The sequence below is a fragment of the Erigeron canadensis genome, chromosome 5, assembly GCF_010389155.1.
Source record: "Erigeron canadensis isolate Cc75 chromosome 5, C_canadensis_v1, whole genome shotgun sequence".
NCBI lineage: Eukaryota > Viridiplantae > Streptophyta > Magnoliopsida > Asterales > Asteraceae > Erigeron > Erigeron canadensis.
This window is the reverse complement of record NC_057765.1, coordinates 31,591,156-31,614,905: the sequence shown is the minus strand read 5'-3', so window position 1 is coordinate 31,614,905 and position 23,750 is coordinate 31,591,156. Positions and strand designations below refer to the sequence as shown.

The window sequence follows — 23,750 nt, the reverse complement described above, 5'->3', positions numbered from 1 at the left end:
TTAAGACTTCCCATACTTTTTATTTTCATCTAACGATTTACGGTTTGTGAGATAAATCATTTTAAATGATTTGAGTGAATTTTTTTATTTAATCGAAGAGGGATAAAGGTAGGGGAAATATGTGGTCCATAACTTTTCTCACATTCTTTTTTATTTGTGAGTTCTTAAATAACCTTTCCTCGTATAACAATAAGATAACACAACAAATAACATAATCAATGATACCAAACTTTTCTTATATAAATTTATAACGGTTTGGGTGATAAAAAAAGTTTATGTTAATATTTAGAAGAAAAACTCTAAAACTACTTTCATAAATGGTGAACATTAAGAATTGTGTAAGACCAAATAAGCTACTACATCATAAGTAGGGCTTCCATTGAGTCGAGCTTTTTTGAGCAATCCGAGCTGGAGCTCGACTTGATCGAGTCGAGCTAGAGCCCTATATTCAAGCGCGAAATAATTATCGAGTAAAGTTCGAGCTTTACATAGTTCAGCTCGAATACTTATCGAGCTTTTCGAGTTTACAATATATTATGTATACATTTATATATATAACTTTTAAATAGTAAAGTTCAAGTTCTATGAGGGTTATTTGTATATGTTTTTGAGCTTTTCGAGCCGAGTTTCGAGTCGAGCTCGAGCCATGTTTATATATAAAGCCAAGCTCGAGACTTTTTCGAGCCGAGTTCGATCCTACACACTGAAAATTCGACGAGCTATCGATCCGAGCTCGAGCCTACCAAATATTTTTCGAGCCGAGCTCGAACCATGTTGAGCTCAAGTTTGACTCGGTTCGATAACACCCGTAATCATAAGTTGTGGTGTTGGTTTGACTAACATGATCTTGGTGAATGGTGATGGGACCGGTGGCTATAGGCTTTCCTTGTGCCCTTAATCGGCTACACACTTGTAAAATACAAAGTTAAAGGGACCATATGTGTATGTTTCAAACATAAAGAACAAACCAACATATAATTAGCCCAAACTATAAGGACCGTTCATGTAACTTTACACTTTTTAATGAAGGCGTGTAGAATTGAACAAGAAAGGAGGACTTGCTTTCCAAGATAAACACAAAAACATACACACTTTATACACACAGAGGTGACTCTTTTTCGCCGTTAAGTATCGGAATAATTTAGGGCACCAAAACGAATACACACACATACATATATACATACAGTTTATATATACATAAAAAACTGTAATTGAAAGTAATTAATTAAAATATAATAATAATATGGAAATGGAACTGCTGCGTTCGAATCTGTCCAGGGTTCGGATTCCGGAACCTACAAATCGCATTTATAAGCAGGAATGCTGTATCAGCTTCGAAACTCCGGTATACATATGTGTGTATCTACATATATATATATAATATTAATTCTGTTATTAGTTTATTTTTTATAAGAGGTTTATGAAATGCTAGGGTTTGTGTATTTTGACTAATCTACCTTTTTCTAGGGCTCAGAATGATAAGTTATATATTAATGTATGTATATATAATATATAATAAATGTATATGTATGTATTCTATATGTGTTTGGATGCTAGGTTTAATTTATTGTATCTATATATGGTTTTAAATAGGTGTGTGAAATAGGGCTTATGAATAAAAGGAGAAAAAAATTAGCTAGATTGGAGGTCAACATTAAAAAAAAAAAATCAGTTTGAATGCAAAAGTATAATGATATTTGATGCCAAAGTTAATGCCATTTGAATGCACATTGCACAGCTAAGGGATTTGGTGTAACTTGTCATGGAACTGACTTCATGTTCTCAGAAATTGGTACTTTAGGAATAAGAAATTTCCAAACTACTTTTTGCGGTTTCCAGAGTGGAGTATGGTTTTCTTACTTGGTACATGTCATTGGCTGTGAACTTGTGATTAGGTTTAACAAACTATCGGTATTTTATTAGGACAGGGAGTTATTTTTTGTAAATATTATCAATAAGTCATGTAAACATTTGTTGCCTGGTGTTGTTATACCTGATTTTTGGATATCTTGATAATAACTTGTGTCTATTTTCTCAGAAATCCGAAGGTGGATTGTTTGTGGACATGAACACGTTTCTTGCCTTTGGGAAGGATTATGTTGGTTGGAATTTTGAGAAGACTGGTGACCCAGTTTACTTGCATATTAAACATACAAAGAAGCCAATTCCCGAAGATAGACCTCTAAAGAAACCTACTCTCTTGGCTATTGGTATTACCTGTTATTCTTCTTTCTTTCCTTTTTTTACTCCGTAATAAGTTATTTGAATGATCTTGATTGCATGATTGCTTATATTTATATCGCTTGTTTTTGTAGGTATTGATGGGGGATTTGATAATCAAGAACCTGAATATGATGAAACTTTCAGCATAGTAATTCTGCCAGATTATGCGACTCTTCCTTTTCCATCAGTGGCTTTACCTGAGAAGGCACTATTCTCATTTTGTTTACCTAAAAGATAGTTGAGTTCTATTAATGTTTTAGTTCCCAAAAGGTTAAGTGTTGTTTATGCACAGGTACGATTGGCAGTTGATGCAGTTATAATTGCAGAGGGTGCTGAACGGAAGGAGCAAGTTGCATCTTGGACAGCTGATACGAAGCAAGTTAGTGAACATGCATTGACCTTGAAACAGATAGATAATGGTGTAAAAATTCCTCCATCTGGATGGAAATGTGCCAAGTGTGACAAGACTGACAATCTGTGGTTGAATTTAACTGATGGAATGATCCTCTGTGGGCGGAAACTTTGGGATGGGACTGGTGGTAATAACCATGCCATCGAACATTATAATGAGACTCGTTATCCTCTTGCTGTAAAGCTTGGGACAATAACTTCTGATCTGGAAGGAGCAGGTAATGCCAACTTGTTCAAGTAATTTTCCCTATGACTTTTAACTTGACACATTCAAATATACTTATGAGTTCCATATTTTGGCAGCTCAGATGTTTTTTCTTATCCGGAGGATGACAGTGTGACTGATCCTTATCTGGCGGATCATCTGGCATTTTTTGGTATTGATTTTTCCTCCTTGCAAAAGGTAAGCATCCGAAACTAATCATATATAAATAATATTATTTTTTGCTTTTCTAGTTTGTGCAAATTGCATCATAAGAAGCACTAATTGTTTTAGAAAACATGATCTTGTTGAAGGAAAATGAGTTTGATTGTTTAATCATAGCCTCTTAGAACTGTATAATAAAATAGGGTTCCTTTCCTTTCAGATTGTGCAATATGTATCTTATGAACTATTTTGTTTATGACATATGAACTTGTTGGAGGATGGGTATAATAACCTTATACAAAATCCGCTATATGTATATATATATATAGGGGTTGGGTATTGTAAAACAAGTATTAAAGTGAAACAAATAAGACAAGATCTTGACCCTTAGATCATGGTTAAATTGATGCACGAAGATTCACGAAGCATTTGATGTACGATGATTTACATGATGCACGATGATTATCAATGAAGAAAAACCTATTGTTTTATTTGTTTTACTTTAATAGTTGTTTTATTTAACCTAAAACCTATGTGTGTGTGTATATATATATATATTTAAAGAGTTACTAGGCATTGATTGTTATCTACAAGCTTGCATATGTAGAAAGCGCTATAGCTATGTAGTTATATCGGTCCAGAATTAGATATTGGTCAAGAGCTATGGGTTCCATTCCAGGCTTCCTGTAATTTAGGCATTAGGAGTAGGAGTGGAATAGTTTGCTGTTAAAAAAAAACTTGCAAAAATAAAAAAATTAAAAAAATAGAATAAACAAACACAGTAGCATTGTTATTTTACTGCTTCGTGGACCACCATAGCACCGACATTGGTAAAAAAGCGCCGATAATAAGCTCTTTTGTCTGACGACCTCTAACCACTATTAATAACATAGCGTTACAGTCAAAACACATGACATTTCAGTATTTTACTGGTATGAAATTGTCATTACATTTGCCTTGATAAGTTAAATTAACTCTCGAAGTAAATGAATTATGCCTTCTGGAAAATGCTAACATAGTTCAATGGAGAAGGCATAAATATTAGTTGGATGAACTATCGTTGATCTATCACTTTAAATTTTTTCAGACAGAAATGACAACAGCCGAAAAGGAGCTTGACCAAAATACTAACTTTGACTGGAATCGGATTCAAGAGAGTGGACAGGAAGTTGAACCACTTTTTGGACCCGGATATACTGGACTAATTAATCTTGGCAACAGGTAGATTTTGTTCATTCTGATGAAATATTTAAAAACCTTTGTCATTTGTGCTAAAGTCTTGTGGATTTATTCTGTTTCATGCAGTTGTTATCTGGCTGCAACCATGCAAGTTATCTTCTCAACTCATTCGTTTTCTTCGCGGTTTGTATACATTTTTTTTTGGTTGACATGCTTCTTAATCATTTAATTTCTACGTGTTTGATGGGTAGATATGATCTTATATATTACCTTTTTCAGGTACTACAAGAACCAAAGTTTGAAAACGGCTTTTAGTATTGCTCCAGCTGATCCAACTGTAGACCTTAATATGCAATTGTAAGCTACTGTTCTCCAAGAGTGTCAACTAACTATAGTAAATGGAAAAGAGTTTAGATATATGGACTGTGTTGACACATTATCAGTCGATCAGAATTTGCCATCACTTCTAAACTATTTTCTTTATCTTTTGTTATTGGTAGAACAAAACTTGCTAATGGTCTTCTTTCTGGTAAATATTCTGTTCCGGCAGTGAAGGTACGCTGAGGCTTATTGCTTGGATTTTTATTTTTTCATTCCAGGTCTTGTATTGTGAGTTTCTGACTTAACCATCATCTGTTCATTCTGCAGAATGACGATGTGGCAAATGCCGTAGACCCGTCTTTAAGAGCTGTGAGTTTGTCATTGAATTTGTGCTTGCCGTTTCATGTGCTCTTTCGTTAATTGATGATATTTAAGCTCATTATGAATTAATTTCGGAGGTGATGGAACTAACCGATTACTCTTTTTGTTATATTTATAGAAACAAGAAGGAATTCGTCCCAGGATGTTTAAGGCGGTAATTGCAGCCAGCCATCCCGAGTTTTCGACCATGCGTCAGCAGGTACCCAACTATTCTACATTCTATTGTGTTTCGCTTTTGTTCATCTTAATTGTTAGCATATGATCTATGTAGATTACTGAAACTAAACTATCTGTAGGATGCTCTGGAATTCTTTTTACATTTGATTGACCAAGTTGAGCGAGTTAATGCCAGTAATCCTGAATCAGATCCAGCTAGGAGTTTCAAGTTTGGAATTGAAGAGCGCCTTCAGTGTCCTTCAGGAAAGGTTGCTTACAATAAAAGAAATGACTATATTCTTTCGTTGAATATTCCACTTGAGAAGGCTACTAACAGAAGTGAGTTTATTCCTTTTAACTTTGAATCTGTTAGCTTTCTGTCTAAAAGCATATCTAGCTCATTAGCTCTGATCATTTGTTCATATTCTAGAGGAGCTAGAAGAGTTCCACAAATTGAAGGCACAAAAAGAGGCAGAGGGGAAGGAACTGTAAGTCAAGTATACCTTTGGTTTGCTGTGGCTCTTTATATGCTGTTTAAATATAAGACACTATTTATGAGAGGAACTTTAAATCTAATGGTAACAGGTCTTCTGATGAAATTGTACGTCCGAGGGTGCCGCTAAGTGATTGTCTAAATAGCTTTTCTCATCCGGAGGAGGTGCAAGGTTTCTATAGCACTGCTTTAAATGCTAGAACAACTGCAATCAAGTAATCTATCTGCTTTCTGCTACATTTGTATTACTTATTTTGTCGTGTATACTTTGGACTAGAGATGGAAATCTTGACCTGTTTACTTGTGAATGGGTTGATTTGGGATATGATTTATTTCTAACGAGCTAAACAGATAACGTAAAGTTTAGCTAAAAGGGTGTTTTTAATGCATAAAATCTTTTCAATCATATTATTCAAAGTTTAGATTAGTACTCCCTGTCCCAAAATAAGTGTCTACGTCTTCTATTTTAGTTTGTCCCGAAAAAAATGTCCACTTCCAAAAACAGCTTAGCAACTTCACATTATACCCTTGATGTGCTTTTTCACAAAACTGATTCCTAGGAGGGAGTATAGAAGAGTCTGCGACAAGACACTTATCATGGGAAGGAGAGATAATTGTGGTAGCAATAAAACACTTCAATGTTTCTTAAAGATTACAAATTTTTACTGAACAAACATAACAAGATTTGTGTTTTTGGGTCAACCCAACCTTACCTGTTCAGTTTTAAACTGTGACACATTCTGTTTCGTTTGGCAACCAGCCGTCACCATACATTTTGCCACATCTAGTCTAGACTTCTGTTCTTTCCAGGCTGATATTTCTTAATCTTTTTGATTTTATTAAATTATTTGTTTATTTTTGTTTCTGGTTTTGCGTCTCCACAGGACTGCAGGCCTGACATCATTCCCTGATTATTTGGTACTGCATATGAGAAAATTTGTTATGGAAGCTGGTTGGGTGCCAAAGAAGCTTGGTACATACTATGTTTTTTAATCTACAAACATCCTTTTCTGTAATGTGTAATTTTATTTCTAGTTCATATTATTATCTTTGGTTGGATTGTAGATGTCTATATAGATGTTGATGATATCATTGACATTAGTCACATGCGAAGCAAAGGTCTTCAGCCAGGTGAAGAGTTGTTGCCTGAAGATGGTATGTCTTGCTTCGGTCTTAATCCAGTTAACAATTTATCACTCCTTGAATTGCAACAACTTCATATTTTGAGTAATGTATTATGTAGCTCCTGGAGCCCAGGAAGAGTCGGCAAAGCTTCTACCTAATGAAGATATTGTATCCCAACTAGCTTCGATGGGATTTAACCATCTCCATTGTCAAAAGGCTGCAATCAACACCTCAAATGCTGGGGTGGAAGAGGCAATGAACTGGTTACTTTCTCACATGGACGATCCAGGTCTTGCTTATTACTATTTCACTTTTTGTACATATGTTTAGAATAATTGCATAACACCTGTTTTGTTTTTTGTAAACTTCTTAGACATTGATGCTCCCATTCATAAAGAGACTAAAAACGAGGTTGATCCATCTAAAGTTTCTACGCTGATGTCCTTTGGTTTTGAAGAAGAAATAGCTCGAAAGGCATTGAAGGCTTCTGTAAGTTTTTTTTTTTCCGTAAATATTTTGTAATTATTGTTTGAGTTCAGCTGTGTGATTGTTTGGTTACTACAGGGTGGCGACATCGAGAAAGCAACGGACTGGATCTTTAACCCCCCTGCTGCATCTGGGCCCACAGATATGGATGCATCCAGCAGTGCTACTGTTGATGCCACATTACCTGATGGGAATGGAAGTTAGTTTTTTAAACTTTCACCTTTCATACTTTTAACATAAAAAATATCTATAAAGCGACATCTCAGAAGAAGACTTTCTTATATGAACCTGGCATTATGTGAAGATTAGATAAAGAGTATAAGACCCTATGCTGTAATTAGCTCTCTTATTATTGTAATGTGGTTTTGCAGAATATCGACTGATTGGACTGGTGAGCCACATTGGCACGTCCACACAATGTGGGCACTATGTAGCTCATGTATACAAAGAAGGAAGGTGGGTTATTTTCAATGATGATAAAGTGGGTGTTTCTAAAGACCCACCGAAAGACATGGCTTACCTCTACTTCTATGAGAGGATTCAAAGTTGAAAAATCCAAGCGGGGTTTCAGTTATATTCCGCAACACCATTTGATTTGGCTCTTTCTGTCCTGGATCTTTCTATTTACTCCCTGGGAGTTCTGGTTTGTATTTGAAAGAGGGAAAGGGAGGTGGTGGGGGTTAAGAGTAGATATTGGATTTACTGACGCTAACTTTTTGCTCTTTCCCCACTATGTGGGATCATATATTGGTGCCAATACCAGCTTATAATTCCAAAGATGTTGCAGAATTCTGTTCTCACTTTTTTTTTTTCTTCTCTTTCGTGAATCGTGAATGAGATTTATCATTCTTGGATGTTAAATGTGGCAGCCTTTTTTTAAAAGAATCCTAATGAGAATGATGGGAATATGACAAAAAGAAACTTAGAAGTAAGCATTTTAACAGTGTTGAATTTCCATTCTTTTTCTTGAGAAGATGACCTTTAAATAGCGGTGGTTGTGAAATGTATAATTCTTATTTATAGTTGAGAGAGCATCGTGCTCTAGGAGTCATACTAGCTTAGTGCGCATTTGAGTTCTTAGCTTCTAAAAGATTGTGATCATTATTCATTAATGAGATGATCCGAGATTGAGTTTGAATTGTTAGACAAGTAATTAAGCTCAAACTCTTTGAGCTTGATAAATAGTTACTGAAGAACTATAAGTAACAACCAATTTGGCAATTTATTAGAAGAGAACCAAACTTGAAATAAAAGTTCATCGACAAAATATGGAGGAACTCTCTTGGCCGTTTTTGTTGTCTTAAGTGGTCATCCTTCCTTTATAAGCTATTATTTGACCCCCTAAAAATCTAAGAAATTAAAATGATAAACAACCCAAAATTTGCGGATTATAAAACTATCACCCGATTTTTTTTCATGCAAGCATTTAAGCTTACTCGTAATATTTTGTGCTAACAAGTTATGCCCACGTATGATCGTTGGATACTAACCATAAAAAGAAAGAAAAAATAAACCAAAAAAATAAATGAGGTGATGTAATCTCAAATATGTGGTTGTGTAACATGGCTTGTCCTCCATCCAACCATTCTTTTATCCATATTATTATCACTCCTTTTTTGTATCTTAAAATAAAAATCATTTCCATTGATCATCTGCTTTACCTTACTATTTTTCCTTGATGGCTGCGTTTACTCTCTCCCCTGCTACTTCTTCTTCTCAGGTATATATATATACTTATATGTATATAATAAGTAAAAGTGTTTACATATTCTATATTGTTATGATAAAATATGTACTTTTTGTGTGTGTGACTAAATTAACAGTTGAGGTCTGGTAACAATGGACTGTTTACCCCGGGTCAAGGACTACTGGCAAAACCAGTGAACAAGAGCCAAATGGTGGGTGGAAAAGATAGAGGAATGAAGGTGACATGTCAAGCAGCGAGTATCCCGGCTGACCGGGTTCCGGATATGGAGAAAAGGAAGCTCATGAATTTGTTGTTGCTTGGTGCTATTGGTCTCCCAACTGCTGGCATGTTGTATCCTTACACTTATTTCCTTGTTCCACCAGGGTGAGTAACTAAACCATCCATCATCTATATCATATGTATTTTATATGTATTATATATCAGTACTCCATTCGCCCCGTATTAAGTTTCTTAGTTTGACTTTTTTAGTCTTTCGTTTCCCACTATAACCATGATATAGTTATTTCGTTCCAAAGTGAGTGATTATCGTGTGCTAGTCATATATATTCTAAGTTTCGGTATGTGTAGTTTAAAAGTTGTCACGTGGTAAGTTGTCGCGTTAGCAAAATTATCATTTAATAAATGTAATAGTGTTATTTGAAAATTGATACATACAATGGTAACATCTAAAGTTAGATAAGTAGATAACACATACTATAGATTTCAGGCTATGGCTTGTGTGTATTGATACCATTTATATTAGCATTTTTAATGTTCAAATTTCCATTACGGTATAAGCAAATACAAACACTGTATATAGCTTACATTGTGTTTTGTTACCATTGATCATTAGCTTATGATTTTAATAAGGAACCCTAGATATCTCTTAAGCCAATAGTGTTTACTCTATCTTTGATGTTCATATTATAATATTTAAATAACCGGTCAATGAGCTCTTGGTCTAGTGGTCTAATGTGACTATGAGAGGTGGGAGGTTTTTTCTTTTTGGAGGTCAAGGTTCAAATCCGGACATAATCGTTTGTTTACTAACTTGAGGAAAACTAGTGGCCATTAACTAGATAATGTCTAATATATCTCCAAAACCAGTAGTTATTGTGACTGTTTTCGTCTTATATAATATGGAGCATATATATGTAATGCAGTTTTGCACAAATGCTGTTGTAGGATTACATATTTGATTAGTTTTGTGTTTGTGTGAAACAGTTCAGGAGGTGGAGGTGGTGGTACTCCGGCTAAGGATGCCCTTGGTAACGATATTATTGCATCGGAATGGATTAAGACCCATGGACCTGGTGACCGAACCCTTACACAAGGTCTAAAGGTAAATCATTTCTCTTCATAGTTATTGATCAATAACTGATGTTCCAACTTGTACCATACTTAGCATTTGTTGCGTGATAACCATGTTTTACAAAATGCAAAGAAAATGCATAAAGGGTCACAATTTCTCCTCAAAAGATTAGCAATAAATAATGGTGTTATCGACGTTGTGAAAATTGTAGGGAGACCCAACATACCTAGTGGTCGAGAATGACAAGACCCTTGCAACCTATGGAATTAACGCCGTCTGCACCCATTTGGGTTGTGTGGTGCCATGGAACAAGGCAGAGAACAAGTTCATGTGCCCATGCCATGGTTCTCAATACAACAACCAAGGCAAAGTCGTTAGGGGTCCTGCTCCTCTGGTAAATTTTCCTTGACCCTTTTTTTGACACTGTACATACCTCACTTGTAAAATACAAGCATTGGTGTAAATTTAACCCTTTTTTTTATTTGTTGATAGTCGTTGGCATTGGCTCATGCGGATATTGATGACGGAAAGGTTCTTTTTGTTCCATGGACGGAGACAGATTTCAGAACTGGTGATGCTCCATGGTGGTCTTAGATTCTACTTGATCATTTTGGGATTCTTGTTTCGTTTAATCGAGAATCAGTATATGTACACACAACTTAACGTTTGATTTCATGTGTCCAACATGCTTATAAATTTGTCAAATGGCCACCTACCTCTAATAATATTGTGCTATTGTCAGAAATTGGTTTTATTAAACTCTACATATATCATAGAATTGATCATATAGAGATTCAGTTTGGGAATAAGGGTGTTGGCATCACCCGACCACTAGTGGAACACCGCCGTCAACGGTAAACTACTCACGGATGGTGGAAATCGGGTGAAACTTCCACTCCCTACAACTACTCGTTCTCTTCTATTTCTTCTTTCCTTATTTTGTCTTTTTCTTTCTTTTTTTGTCTTTTCTTGTAAGGGATAGTGTGGTGTGAGTGGTGGTAATGCCAATAAAATTTAGGTGAGTGGTGAGTGAGTGTTGGATTTGACGTGACGTAATGTGATTGGTTGAAAGTGAGTGGTGAATGATTGGTAGGTGATGGTGATGCCATCACCCTAAGAGGTCCTTGAAATGGGAATAATGTGAATGCTCATTTCTTGCACTAACCTATATAGGGTTCTTAGATCGCAAATGTTCACTTATTTTTGTTTAGAAAGTCATTTTTAATAGCATAGTTGATGAATGATGCTAATGGTGTTTAGATATGATCTTAACCATCATAATCCTTGCATAAAAAAAAATGATTAGGATCTTTTAAAGTTAATTCAACTTTATACCATTGAATTAAAATTAATGGTCAAGATTTAAATGTCAACTTTAACCATTAAATTAAAATAAATGGTCAAGATTAAAATTTAATATTTAAATTTTAATTTTTTATTTTAATCAAACAGTCCAACTTTACCAATAAAGTTATTTCTATCCTTAAAAATAACCATATTCACTATAATATGGCTTAATAAATGATATCATTGTTAGATTTTCTCTCTTTTCTATTGGTATTCAGTATTCACACCCGCAAAAGACACAGGCTTGACTTTTTGAAATAAAAAGGTTTTGGCTTCAAACCTTACTCCAACATGCACCACTGTGTCAAGATAGTTGTCTAGAGTTATCCTATAAGATTGAGTTATTCTTCATAACATTGACAATGGTTGGTACCAAAATATACCCGGAGTAAAAAATGACCCCATCAATCTAGATTTTTAGAGAATTCCCTCTTTTCTGGTGGTCTCGTCAACTACTAATGTTAGAGCAAGTCACTTTTTATTTCGGTTTTCGGTTGTGAAAACATTTGTTTCTCAACGAAAAGGCAAGAGCTATATCAAACGGTAAATGGATCTTATAATATAAAAAAATGATTAGAACAAGTACAATAATTGTAAATTGAAGAAACATATATTTGATACACCAATGAATCTTATAAAAGCACAGACTGAATAAACAAAATTAATCACAATACCACTTTGTAGTACAACAGATCAGCAAAGACAGTACAATAGGTACCAGGCTGGGAGTACAATTTGAAAAACACATGTAAAGCAATTGATGAGGGAGGGAATGAAGTACAAACGCACGACGAGTACTACATTGATCAACAACTCTCTGACCAACTTGTATAAATAAGCATTATCCCATAAGCTTACAACGACGCAAGGATCAAATCAGAAGACTCAGAGAACTTAAAACGTCATTGAGTGCAGCGTTGATGAATCTCGTGCAACTAAGAGTTTCGTCAACACTGCACTCAATCATGTTTTTGCTTCTTTTCTGATACAATTTCAATCTACTAATTCAAACTTGTAAGCCTTAGTTTTTCTACGTTTTGTTTTTGCATAATCTACTTGAACAAGTATATATTCAAAATGCATTTCTGCTTGTTACTAGTGCACATTTTTAAGATATCAGGATCATGAATTTTTATTAAATCGGAGAAGAAAAAAATGCATTACAAGGTATACAGAAAGTCATCAATATGAAAAAATCAGCCCTTTTGGTCTCGGGGTGTTATGTTTATTGTTTCTAATGATACAGTGAGACTTTAAGTACTTTGTTGTTTTTATCCTTATTGTTGAAAAATACATATATGGTACACAAGAAATGACATGAACACTTTTTGGTTAAAGGGGTCACCTTTTTCATGGAGCCATGACTCCTTCGATTGTATAGACGAGATCCTCCACCAAATCTGTTTTAAACAAAAGATTTTGCAATGTATGCATCACATCATACTCAGGGTCCAGCTTCCGCTGCCAACTCTGCAGCAAATTCAGTAACTTTAGAAATCCTGGAAACTGAATAATGTATGTTAAAGCATCAAAACTGGTAACAGGCTTTTTGACAAATGTTGGCATCAGTGTGACCATTTTCAAGCACCAAGTCACCAACAAAAACCAAACACAAAAAAAGGATCAATTTTCACCGAGATTTTGCCATTAAGCCGAAACAAATAGCCATTAGCCAAATTGCAAGCTTGATTCAAAAAGTTTTTTCTTTTCGTAAGTTTTTTTAGCCAACTTAAAAGAAAAAAATAAAAAGGAAACATATGCTCAAATATACAGCAATTACCTCCAAAACCAACGTGGTTACAATAACAGTGCACACATTGCCATCAATATTAACTCTATGACGCCTAACTTGCTCAAGCAGCTGTTGCATACAATCTGCAGGATTTGAAGTGTCACCTGCAGAACTCCATGACACAAATGATTCCTCCACATCCTGTCACATCACAGATTCTTTTAGGGGAACAACTAAAAGGACAAGATGCACACTTCTAGGAAATATCTATTATTTATCAAGGTATTTGCTTAAGGAGGAGTCTGACCTTTATAAATGCAACCGGGTTAGGGCAGCTTTGACGTTTAGAGAATTTAAGGGTGTGCTCTGCAGCAGCACGCCCATCTCTAAGAGCAACGGCCTTAAAGAACTCAATCAGATTGACTCTATCCTTTTTGCAAAGTTCAGCAGTCATGCCCACATCAAGAAAAACTACGTGAGGCTTAGATTTAAACAATCCGGTTTCTGAAGCTGCGCCCTGAGTCATCCTTACAAGAATGTTTCCAGGATGCATGTCTGCATGAATAAAATTGTCAACCTGGAAATAAAGATTGAAAGTTTAGGAGCAGCCTGAAAACCAATATACAAGAAAATGGTAGAGCAACCTACTGTGCACTTGGGTGTGATGGATTATGTTTTTCTTTTTTGTTTCCAATTTTAAACGAGCAAATTACTTTAAAAGATATCACAATCACTTTTTGATTTCTATGTTAAGTAACTAACTTTGTTTAAGAGCAATGAACCTTCAAAAGCTTTTATTTAGCACAATCTTGTAAATTGGCCGATTTCAACATGCCGTATTCTAATCTAGAGCCACACCAGGGAAAATGTCAACATGGTCAACCTTACTGGCATTGAGGATTAGGTACTCAGGTTCTCCTGCCGGTCGACTTTTTTCCCAAGCGAAACTATAAACCCAACTTAACTAGGTAAAAGGAAAAATCAAAAGAAGTCACATTTAAAACATAATGTTTAACGAATACTTATATTAACAAAAAAAACCTAGATTTATTTGTTGTAAAACAGGATAAAGAAAATGAAAAGAATGGAAAATAGTGAGATCCATGGGGAAGCAAACTAGAAAGGAATAATGAAAGTCTAGGAAGAAAATAAAAAGAAAAGTCTAGAAAGGGATAAAATTTAAAGTAGAAAGCTGGAAATGAAGGGGGAAAATGTTCCCTTGAAAGTGAAATGGCTCAACCAACAGGCTACTAGGAATTGTTTCTTAAATTAGTAACCACCTAATTATCTATCTATGGAAGACTAAAAATGGGAAAAACTATAAAGAACACTTCTATCCTAAAAACTTGGGATAATGCATGATTTTAGGCTAATTAGGTAACAAGTGTACAAATTACACTAAGAGTACAAGACTCAAGGGGAAGGTGCCTACCCCCTGCCTCCCACCTGGTACCACGGCCTTTGCTGACAAGTCAACATATGACCAGATAACCAGGTCAGAGTACCCTAAATCAAAAACATTCATAAGTGAGTCAGCTTGTACCAAAACTTAGTAAGTACCTATTTATGGTTAAAGACAAAGTTCGTTACCCAGAATGGAAATCTGCCTAAAGGATGTTACTTTGTTATGCAATTTGCTCAATTTGGATATAAAAATATCCGTCTAAATTATGAAAATAGAAGTATCTAAGAGCATTCTTACACTCCATAATCATACATACACATAACACAAAAAAGAAAGGTAGAACACGAACATATGGATACATACCAAAAGCATCTTTAGAAGTGCATGGGTCCCGATATGAGCAAGGCCGGATTTGATGCCCACGTGACCTTCTAACTCATCCACATAGTGTAAAATATTTTCACCATGTTCAAAAGTTTCCACTAAAATAGCAGGATGCACAAGCGGATATAAAGGCCTCGGGAACGACACATCCTTCCATCTTCGGAAATTATAAATAAAACGACTCAAATGAGCTGCCTCTCTTGCAAGATCAACTTGAGACATCATGAAGACAGCAAATTGTTGTATACTTTCGTCAAGTCTCAACCATTTCAGGGTGGGGATAAACTTAGACACTTTAGCAAATAAATTCAGTAATATAAAATCCCTTCTGATTGCTTCACTAACTCCCGGATGTCTAACCTTTACAGCAACAAGAATAGGCTTAATTCGTTGGCCAGGATGGCGATACTTTAAAGTAGCTCGATAAACCTGGGCTATACTACCGGATGCGACAGGTTCCTCCTCAAAATTTTCGAATATCTCGGGCAATAAACGACCAAATGCGCTTTCGATAGTTTTCTTTGTGTATGAATAGCTATGAGCTGGTGCATTTGTCTGAAGTTCTGCAAGCTCTGTGCAGAGATCATTTGGGAAAAGATCTGGCCTCGAAGCTGCCCACTGTCCCCATTTAATGAATGCAGGTCCGGCCTTTTCTAAGGTATAATGGACACATTGTAGCCATGTCTTACGAAACTCAATGCCAAATGAATCCGCAAAAGGAGCCATAGCTATACAAGGTGTAAAAAGAAACGCTAAATAAACTGCTCTAAGACACAATATCAAAACTTCTACAAGGGAGAACACAAATGAAGTCAAGTAAACATGCCCATCTTGTGCATGTGCGTAAAGATCGTTCGTATAAGAGAATGCTTCGGCTTCAGCCCTTTGTGTCCACACCAGCTCGCCTAATAAAAAAGCTAATATACCAGGAGCAATCAACTGGGATCTACTCAAAGCGAAGCTCACTGCACATGCAAGCCTGCTAATTGGTTGGGATGGCCAATTATAGTTACAGGTTCGGGAAACCCTTCTCCATGCAGTTTGAGCATGGTGTGTGAATTTTGCACCTGCTGATATGAAATAATATCTTTGAATTTGTCTATAACTCCATAAGTTCCCTTTTGCTTCATTAAATGTGCAACGACCGAGGCTACCACAACGAACCTTAAAATGTGAATACAATCTATAGTTGGTGTAAGAATAGCCAAGTCCCAAATGAGACCCATAATTGCATACATCAGATATACATCTCTTATGACCTGGAAGAAGGACATCTGCTGCCTTTCGAACATTGGCAACCACTAACAACCTGCAGACAATTAGGATACCAACTCTATATCATGCCAACTACATGAAATTGTAAATAGCTAAAATCTAGAGTTTAGTTCAAAAAATTCCAGAGGCACTAACATCGTTCATCATTTTTTCTATTTTTTGAACATGGTTATTAACGTTGAAGATTCAACTCCTGAATCCTAATGTTCGGAGCTACATATATCAGCTAGTATAAGACTACGGTTGATCTTTGCTAACAACTGATAACCTTTCTTATCCCTTCAGGATTCGAGTTTAATAGGTGCCTTAATAAAATAACCTATGAAATAAACGAAACCAGCCCGTTAGCTCTCCGTTGGCTCTATTTGCTACACAAAGTATGAATCTTTCTATATATCTTATTTAATATTATACACATAACTAAAAAGCTAGAAAGATTGACCTTTAAAGCACCAAACTTTTTATAGTAAAAATGAAAAAAACATTAAATTCAATAAGAATACACAGAAACATTATCTGGGAATTTGAGGTTTCATGTTTTTGGCTTAAAGAAAGCCCCTAAAAACAAACAACATGTATCAGAACAACAAAAAATCATTGGGCAAATTGCAAATAAACATCAGAATGTAAATAATAAAAAAAAGAAAGAAAACACAGAACATTATAGATGGGTGTGGGAGATTAGGATACCTTGGGAATGCCATATAATGATAAATTAGATGATGAGACACGATATAGATACAACAAATAAATACAGGCCGGCATTTTTCATTAGCTCAAGCATTTCATATTCGTCGCCGCCGTTGTAACATGGCAGATTACGATGGTTGTGGTGGTGGCGAAGCTGTCGGGATCGTACGGCCTGTGTTATAGGGTTATGAAAATGCGCAATTAGTTTATCTTAATGAAAATGTAAATGATATTTGTTTGAGTGAATTACACCTTTGGTCCTTATGGCTTGGCAGCGGCAGATTTCATCTCTATCTTTAGAAAATTACGTATATCATCCCTGATCCGGGAACTCCGTTGTGGTTCAGCTGAGGGTATATTTGTGTTTGGGTTGTAGCGCCTTGGGGTGCCGGTAGTTTTTCGTAACTGAGTTGCAACGTTATCAACTGCGGTTGGGAGATGGTGGTGGTTATTTGTGGTTGAGACGTCGTGAGGGCTAAAGTGTATGGATACAGTCTGGATTAATTTTTTGATTAGTCATCTCTGTTTCGATTTCTTTGGTCGAAAAAGGTAGTAGAGGATTCTTTCAAGTAGGACTAAGATAAGGTCCCACGAATGACGTCATTTTGTTTAATCATATTATCGGACCAGGTTATGACCCCGGGGGAGAAATGAAAAATGATATTCCCTTATGGTAGTACAAAGGTGATTACAAGTGATTCCCTTACGGTAGTAGGGTCAAGCCGCTTTACGCCTACAAACTATGAGTGTTGAGCTATGATTTTCAAAGTGAAGATACGTAGTCGAGGGTAAATCGCTCTTTATATAGGGAAAATAGTTTAGTTAATAAGAGTTAAATAAATATATGATTTGTTAAGAGAACGTGCTAACCAAAGATTTTATTACAAGTCGTTTTAACAACGTACCTTACATCTGTTTTAATATATTGGTAGATTACCTTGGGAAAGAAGATATAGAGTTTGGATAAATCTATGTTTCTTATAAGGGTCTTCGAGTTTAGAAAGAATTCATGCATATCTTTTTAACCGTGGACCGGGGATTTATATATCGAGATCTAGATTAGTGTGAGAATGATTTATGCATATCCTTGGGAGGTTGAGCTTTGTAACTTGCGACGAAGGTTGTGGTCCTCCGAAGGAGATACAGAGGAGGTTAGGAGCTTTGCATGACAAAGTTTCACCGTTTTATGTAGCTATCACGAAGTCAAGGCTCCGTACTAAACATTGGGTATGTTATCCCCTTCACCCGCCACTCTCTTATATAAATTTCTTACTTTTATCTAAATTTATGTAAATTTTGTTTGTTTAAACTTGTGGTTTGTGTGAAGATGTATATATTTATAAGTTGTGATGTGAATTTTTTTTGAGCTCATTTTCTTAAAAAAAAAGATGTACCTAGCTAAATTGGGCAAGAAGGGTCAATGACATATGAAAGTTAAATTTTGTCATGAAATTAAAAAAAAATCCTATAACTTTGTAAATTTTGGCTTTTTTTTCAAAAAAATTCTTCATGGATTTTTTTTTAAACTTTGTTCCGTCTTATTTTATTTTTTTAGGTGTCGTCCCGCTTTGTTAGCAAAGAAGTATCAACATTGATGAGATCGACCAATGGAATCTAGATCAAATAAGAGCGTGTTTACTTCCAAATTTTAAAGAACGATGGTATGGAAATCAAACTTGATCAAGTATGTGTGATTTGGTTATGCCGCAACCCGAAGGAATTGAACTCCAAAGAATGAAATCATCTTTTCATGATGAAGTTGAGTTCCTTAGAGGTAGTTGGAGAATTTAGATACTCTTTAGAATATTTCAAAAACAAAATACCCACAATCACATATTAATTAAAAACAAGTTCAATTTATATACATTATTTCAGAATTCTGTTGAGATGGTTATTGAACTAGTAATACAACACAACGTGGAATCCCTAATTGAAATTATATCAACTTTAATTTTTCATCAGCTCAAGCATTTCATATTCGTCGTTGTCGTTGCTGCCGGTGTTACATGGCAGGTTACGATGGTTGTTGTGATGGCGAAGCTGTCGGGATCGTATGACGTGTGTTATAGGGTTATGAAAATGCGCTATTAGTTTATCTTAATGAAAATGTAAATGATATTTGTTTGAGTGAATTACACTTTTGGACCTTTGGGTTGGCATCTTTGCAGATTTCATCCATATCCCTATCTTTACGAAATTACTTATATGATCCTTGATCTTGAAACTCCGTTGTAGTTCAGCGGAAGGTGTATTTGTGATATTTGGGGTGTCAGATTTACAAGTTCTTAGCGCCTTGGGGTGTCGTGTGCCAGTAGTTTCTAGTAACTGAGTTGTGACGGTAATCAATTGCGACTGGGAGATGGTGGTGGTAATTAATTTGTGGCTGAGACGTCGTGAGGGCTAAGGTGTATGGATACAGTCTTGGTGGACAACTACAAGGATTAGTGTTTTGATTAGTCATGTCTATTTTGATTTCTTTGGTCGATAAAGGTAAGAGAGGATTCTTTCGAATAGGACTAAGATGAGCCCCATGAATGACATCATTTTGTTAATAATATTGTCGCACTAGGTTATGAGTGTGGAGGATATGATCAACGATATTCCATTACGGTAGTAGAGGTGATTACAAGTGAATCCCTTACGGTAAAGGGTCAGGCCGCTTTACGCCTACAAATTAATGAGTGTTGAGCTATGATTTTCAGAGTGAAGATACATGGTCAAGAGTAAATCCCTCTTTATATAGGGAAATTAGTTTAATTAATAATAGTTAAAAAATATATATAAAATAGTCAAGAGAACATGTCGATCAAAGTTTTATCACAAGTCATTTCAAGAATCTTACAATCCTGTTTTAAAATATCGGTAGATTACCTTGAGAAAGAATCTATAGAATTAGGATAAATCTATGTTTCTTATAAGGGTCTTGGATAAGTTTAAAAAGGATTCATGCACATCTTTTTAATCGTGTACCGAGACTTTATAGGAGGGATATCACTTCCTAAAATACTGAGATCTAGAATAGTATGGGAATGATTTATGCATATCCATGGGAGGTTGGGTTTTGCAACTTGCGACGAAGGTTGTGGTCCTCTACAGGAGATACAGAGGAGGTTAGGGGGTTTTGCATGTCAAAGTTTCACCGTTTATGTAGCTATTACGGAGTCATGGCTCCGTACTAAACATGGGGTATGTCATCCGGATCCCCTCCATCGCCACCCTCTTATATAAATTTCTCACTTTTATAAAAAATTATGTAAATTTTGTTTGTTTAAACTTGTGGTTTGTGTGATGATGTATTTATTTATAAGTTATAATGTGAATTCCTTTTAGCTCATTTTCTTTAAAAAGATGTACCTAGTAAAAGGGGGTAAGAAGGGTCAATGACCTATGAAAATTAAATTTTTGTCATGAAATTTAAAAAAAAATTCTATGAATTTGTAAATTTTGCCTTTTTTTAAAAAAAAAATTCATGGAATTTTAAAATTTTGTTCACTCTTAAAATTTTTTAGGTGTCATATATCCTGCTCTGTTAGCAAAGAATTATCAACATTGATGAGACTAATGAAATCCAGATCAAATAAGAGCATATTAAGAACAATGGTATTGAAATCAAATTTGATCAAGTACGTGTGCTTTGGTTGCCGCAACCCGAAGGAATTGAACTCCAAGGAATGAAATCATCTTTTCATGATGAAGTCGAATTTCTTAGAGGTAGTGAAAAATTTAGATACTCTTTAGAATTTTTAAAAAACCAAATACTGTACCCACAATCACGTCTTAATTAAAAAATAAGTTCAATTTTTATACATTTTGAGATGGCTATTAGACAAGTAATACAACACAACGTGGAATAGTTGAAATGATATCAACTATAATTTCAAGGCTAATCGTCACAAATTATAGCAACCGACAAGGCGTGAAAGCTGCCTTTCTCAACTACTACCATTTCTAACAATACTAAAATAACCCAGCATTAATATTTTAACTTTTAATTTTCTTAGGTTAACCCGCATTCTTTTCTTAACTTTGTCATTTCGTAGAACACAAGTACTCACCTCACCTATTGTATATTTGTACCTCCAATATATATTTTTATACATGCTTCCACAAACATATATCTCCATCTTTCAACTCCAAAGCTAGCCACAACAATAATTTGCGCGCTCGAAGATGAGTAGTGGCGAAGCTTCAAGGAAAGCTTGGTTGGTGGCCACTAGCATTGGGATGGTTGAGACGTCGAAAGATCAAGGCGTGGCACGGTGGAATGGACCTTTTAGGGAGCTTCACCAACGAGCGGAAACCAAGCTAAGCTCTTCTTATTTGAAAACAAGTAGCTTTAGCCATTTCTTGTTTACAAGTGTAATATCATCATCTTCTTGGAAAACATCTACCGCTATAAAATCAAAAGAGGAATCGATGATGAACAAAGTCTTGGAGATGAACTGTTTTGGTCCAAATAGTATTAGATTTTAGCTCTTTATTTAGTACTATCGCTATGCATACCTATATATGTTAGGAAATGTGATCAAATGAAGGAAACAATGTTTCTATAATAGTATATCTAGTCGACTCATATCCTGCTACCCAAGCAATGTAAAATACGATTAATAAGAGTTAACTACAAAGATCGTCTTGGTGATTTATAGAAAATTACTAGTTTTATTCTTACCTTTCATAAATTACAGTTTTCATCTTTGATTGAACCCTTATCAACAGTTTTGGTCAAAACAATGTTGACTTTTTATCAAAACTTTTGACTTTTAGACTAAAAATGTTGATGGAGATCCAGAACTAATGATTAAAACAACATTTTATTTATAAAAGTTAAAAATAAAACCTGTAATTTTTGACATAAGGACGATCTATGTAAGTAACTATAAAAAGAGTTTAAAACATTAATATATATATATCCATTTGTATTATGTATTTATTTTATTATTGATTTACTATGAAAACATTAATATATATATATATATATATCCATTTGTATTATGTATTTATTGTGGCCGGAGGTCCCTATGGAAGCAGTCTCTCTACCTTTGTGTAAAGGTAAGACTGTCTACAGCTTACCTCCCCCATAGCCCGTGCAGGGATTGGGTCATGTTGTTTTTGTTGTATTGATTTACTAAAAATAAAATAAAAAATAAACCTTTCATATGAAAAGTATATCTTTAAATTGTATGATAAAAAGTACATACATCTTTTAGACAAATGTCTGCTTCCTATAGCAACGATAGTGCTAACAGCAATGTGATGATGATTGGTGATGGTGATGACGGCGACAACTAGTATATGTCATTGATGGATAAGGTGGCAGTGTAGTTATATATTTAAAGAGTTTTACAAATAAATATTGTAAGTTAATTCGTAAAAATTATTTTTTTCAAACCAAATTTGTTATTGGTTAAATGTGGTGATTGTATAGGGATATATTAAAAAGATTGGTTCATGATATGAGATTTGGGCTTGTGGGGTTATTAAAAGTGCTCTTCAACTTATAATTATGAAAAATAATACTCTATCTGTCCAATTAAACTTGTCTATTTTTAAAATTTTAAAGTCAAACTTTACTAACTTTAACCATAAAAATTTTTATTTGTGTTATATAATAGTTGATAAAAGTTATACCAATGAAACACACATGTACAACACAATAAATTATATAACATTCATCAAGTATTACATAACACAAATAAAAATATTTATGGTCAAAGTTCATAAAATTTGATTTTGAATTTATAAAAATGAATAAATTTAGTGGGACGAAGAAAGTAATGATTTATTTAATTATGTGGAACATCGTTTTTTATATTTTGTGTGGACATCATATGCTATATTTTTCTTACATAAACGTTTGGTTCGAGGTTTACATCATCATGACACCTCGCTTGTTGTATATTGCCATCATCACATCGTGTGAGAATCTATCTGGTTACATATAATGCATTTGCCATCTATATTTTAATAGGTTGACTTACATTGACTTTGAGAATCAAAAATGAGTATTATCAAAAATTTAAATTTGATAGAGAAAATCAATGCAATTATTACCCCCAAATTCTAATTATGTATCACATTAATTCTCCCTAAACATTATCTCATTGATTAAACTCATTACATTACATATAAAAACAAACGAGTATAATATCCGGGGAATGAGATAATGGTGGTATGGAATGCGGTATTATTGGTGATGGTGGCGGTGTCAAGTGGGGTAGGTTGATGTAATTATGATAATATAAATTTTTAGAAGATAAGAGCTTAAAGTGTTAATTATTAAAATAAAGGTTTAGAGTGTAAGTTATAATTTATTAAGGGCAAAACATAAAAGCTCAAGGGTAATTTTGGTAATTCAAAGGTAAAATAAAAAGAGGTCATTTTCTTTATCTTTATCTTTATATATACTAAAAGACAACTAACCTAATAGCTTATTAACCAATCAGAGCTCTCGATTTAATCAAATTGACTTTTGATGATGTCATCATTTAATTTTAACAAATTTTATTTATCTCGATTTAATCAAATTGACTTTTGATGATGTCATCATTTAATTTTAACAAATTTTATTTAATCTCTATATATAATAAAACAAGATTTTTTTTATAAGTAGTTTTAGGAAGTTTTTGATGTGGCAAATCTATAGTTCACCTTAAAAATTTTTTATTTAATTATGATGTCATAATCTTTAATAAAAGTATTAATCATTTATATAAAAAAAAAAAAAATCTCTCTTAGATAATATTTGTCTTTTTTTTATTTACTTAATGTAGTAGTCA

At 34.5% G+C, this 23,750-nt stretch overlaps 4 protein-coding genes across 4 annotated transcripts; 3 read left to right on the top strand and 1 right to left on the bottom strand.

Moving 5' to 3' along the window:
* The first annotated feature begins 1,069 nt into the window (after positions 1–1,069).
* LOC122599027 (ubiquitin carboxyl-terminal hydrolase 14) lies at positions 1,070–7,931 on the top strand. The gene is made up of 20 exons (XM_043771471.1): positions 1,070–1,345; positions 2,039–2,210; positions 2,316–2,428; positions 2,516–2,852; positions 2,943–3,037; positions 4,089–4,222; positions 4,307–4,363; positions 4,460–4,537; positions 4,681–4,735; positions 4,829–4,870; positions 5,001–5,081; positions 5,179–5,377; positions 5,469–5,526; positions 5,624–5,746; positions 6,416–6,504; positions 6,597–6,686; positions 6,775–6,945; positions 7,030–7,145; positions 7,221–7,341; positions 7,514–7,931. The coding sequence occupies exons 1-20, from the start codon at positions 1,244–1,246 to the stop codon at positions 7,690–7,692; spliced, it is 2,412 nt and encodes an 803-aa protein (XP_043627406.1). The 5' UTR covers positions 1,070–1,243; the 3' UTR covers positions 7,693–7,931.
* Positions 7,932–8,752: 821 nt separating this feature from the next.
* LOC122599029 (cytochrome b6-f complex iron-sulfur subunit, chloroplastic) lies at positions 8,753–10,886 on the top strand. The gene is made up of 5 exons (XM_043771473.1): positions 8,753–8,862; positions 8,966–9,213; positions 10,054–10,171; positions 10,353–10,535; positions 10,634–10,886. The coding sequence occupies exons 1-5, from the start codon at positions 8,821–8,823 to the stop codon at positions 10,733–10,735; spliced, it is 693 nt and encodes a 230-aa protein (XP_043627408.1). The 5' UTR covers positions 8,753–8,820; the 3' UTR covers positions 10,736–10,886.
* A 1,716-nt stretch (positions 10,887–12,602) lies between these two features.
* LOC122599028 (ABC1 family protein YPL109C, mitochondrial-like) lies at positions 12,603–17,162 on the bottom strand. Its single transcript, XM_043771472.1, has 5 exons — positions 16,975–17,162; positions 14,989–16,318; positions 13,528–13,797; positions 13,269–13,421; positions 12,603–12,958 (listed from the first exon to the last, which is right to left on the bottom strand). Exons 1-5 carry the CDS (start codon positions 16,986–16,988, stop codon positions 12,839–12,841), a joined length of 1,887 nt encoding a protein of 628 aa, XP_043627407.1. The 5' UTR covers positions 16,989–17,162; the 3' UTR covers positions 12,603–12,838.
* Positions 17,163–21,144: 3,982 nt separating this feature from the next.
* Positions 21,145–21,447, top strand: LOC122599100. Its single transcript, XM_043771561.1, has one exon. It carries the CDS (start codon positions 21,145–21,147, stop codon positions 21,445–21,447), a length of 303 nt encoding a protein of 100 aa, XP_043627496.1.
* Positions 21,448–23,750: the final 2,303 nt, after the last annotated feature.

What these genes read in the sequence shown, in the direction of transcription:
- LOC122599029 (XM_043771473.1), top strand. Translation starts at nt 8,821, where the DNA reads ATGGCTGCGTTTACTCTCTCCCCTGCTACTTCTTCTTCTCAG. An exon ending in CTGCTACTTCTTCTTCTCAG is followed by an intron (nt 8,863 to 8,965) that starts GTATATATATAT and finishes CTAAATTAACAG; the next exon opens with TTGAGGTCTGGTAACAATGG. An exon ending in TTAGGGGTCCTGCTCCTCTG is followed by an intron (nt 10,536 to 10,633) that starts GTAAATTTTCCT and finishes ATTTGTTGATAG; the next exon opens with TCGTTGGCATTGGCTCATGC.
- LOC122599100 (XM_043771561.1), top strand. Translation starts at nt 21,145, where the DNA reads ATGAGTAGTGGCGAAGCTTCAAGGAAAGCTTGGTTGGTGGCCACTAGC.
- LOC122599027 (XM_043771471.1), top strand. Translation starts at nt 1,244, where the DNA reads ATGGAAATGGAACTGCTGCGTTCGAATCTGTCCAGGGTTCGGATTCCG. An exon ending in GTAGACCTTAATATGCAATT is followed by an intron (nt 4,538 to 4,680) that starts GTAAGCTACTGT and finishes TGTTATTGGTAG; the next exon opens with AACAAAACTTGCTAATGGTC. An exon ending in TTGGGTGCCAAAGAAGCTTG is followed by an intron (nt 6,505 to 6,596) that starts GTACATACTATG and finishes GTTGGATTGTAG; the next exon opens with ATGTCTATATAGATGTTGAT.
- LOC122599028 (XM_043771472.1), bottom strand. An exon ending in CACTTCTAAAGATGCTTTTG is followed by an intron (nt 13,798 to 14,988) that starts GTATGTATCCAT and finishes CTTTATTTCCAG; the next exon opens with GTTGACAATTTTATTCATGC. An exon ending in ACCCGGTTGCATTTATAAAG is followed by an intron (nt 13,422 to 13,527) that starts GTCAGACTCCTC and finishes GTGATGTGACAG; the next exon opens with GATGTGGAGGAATCATTTGT.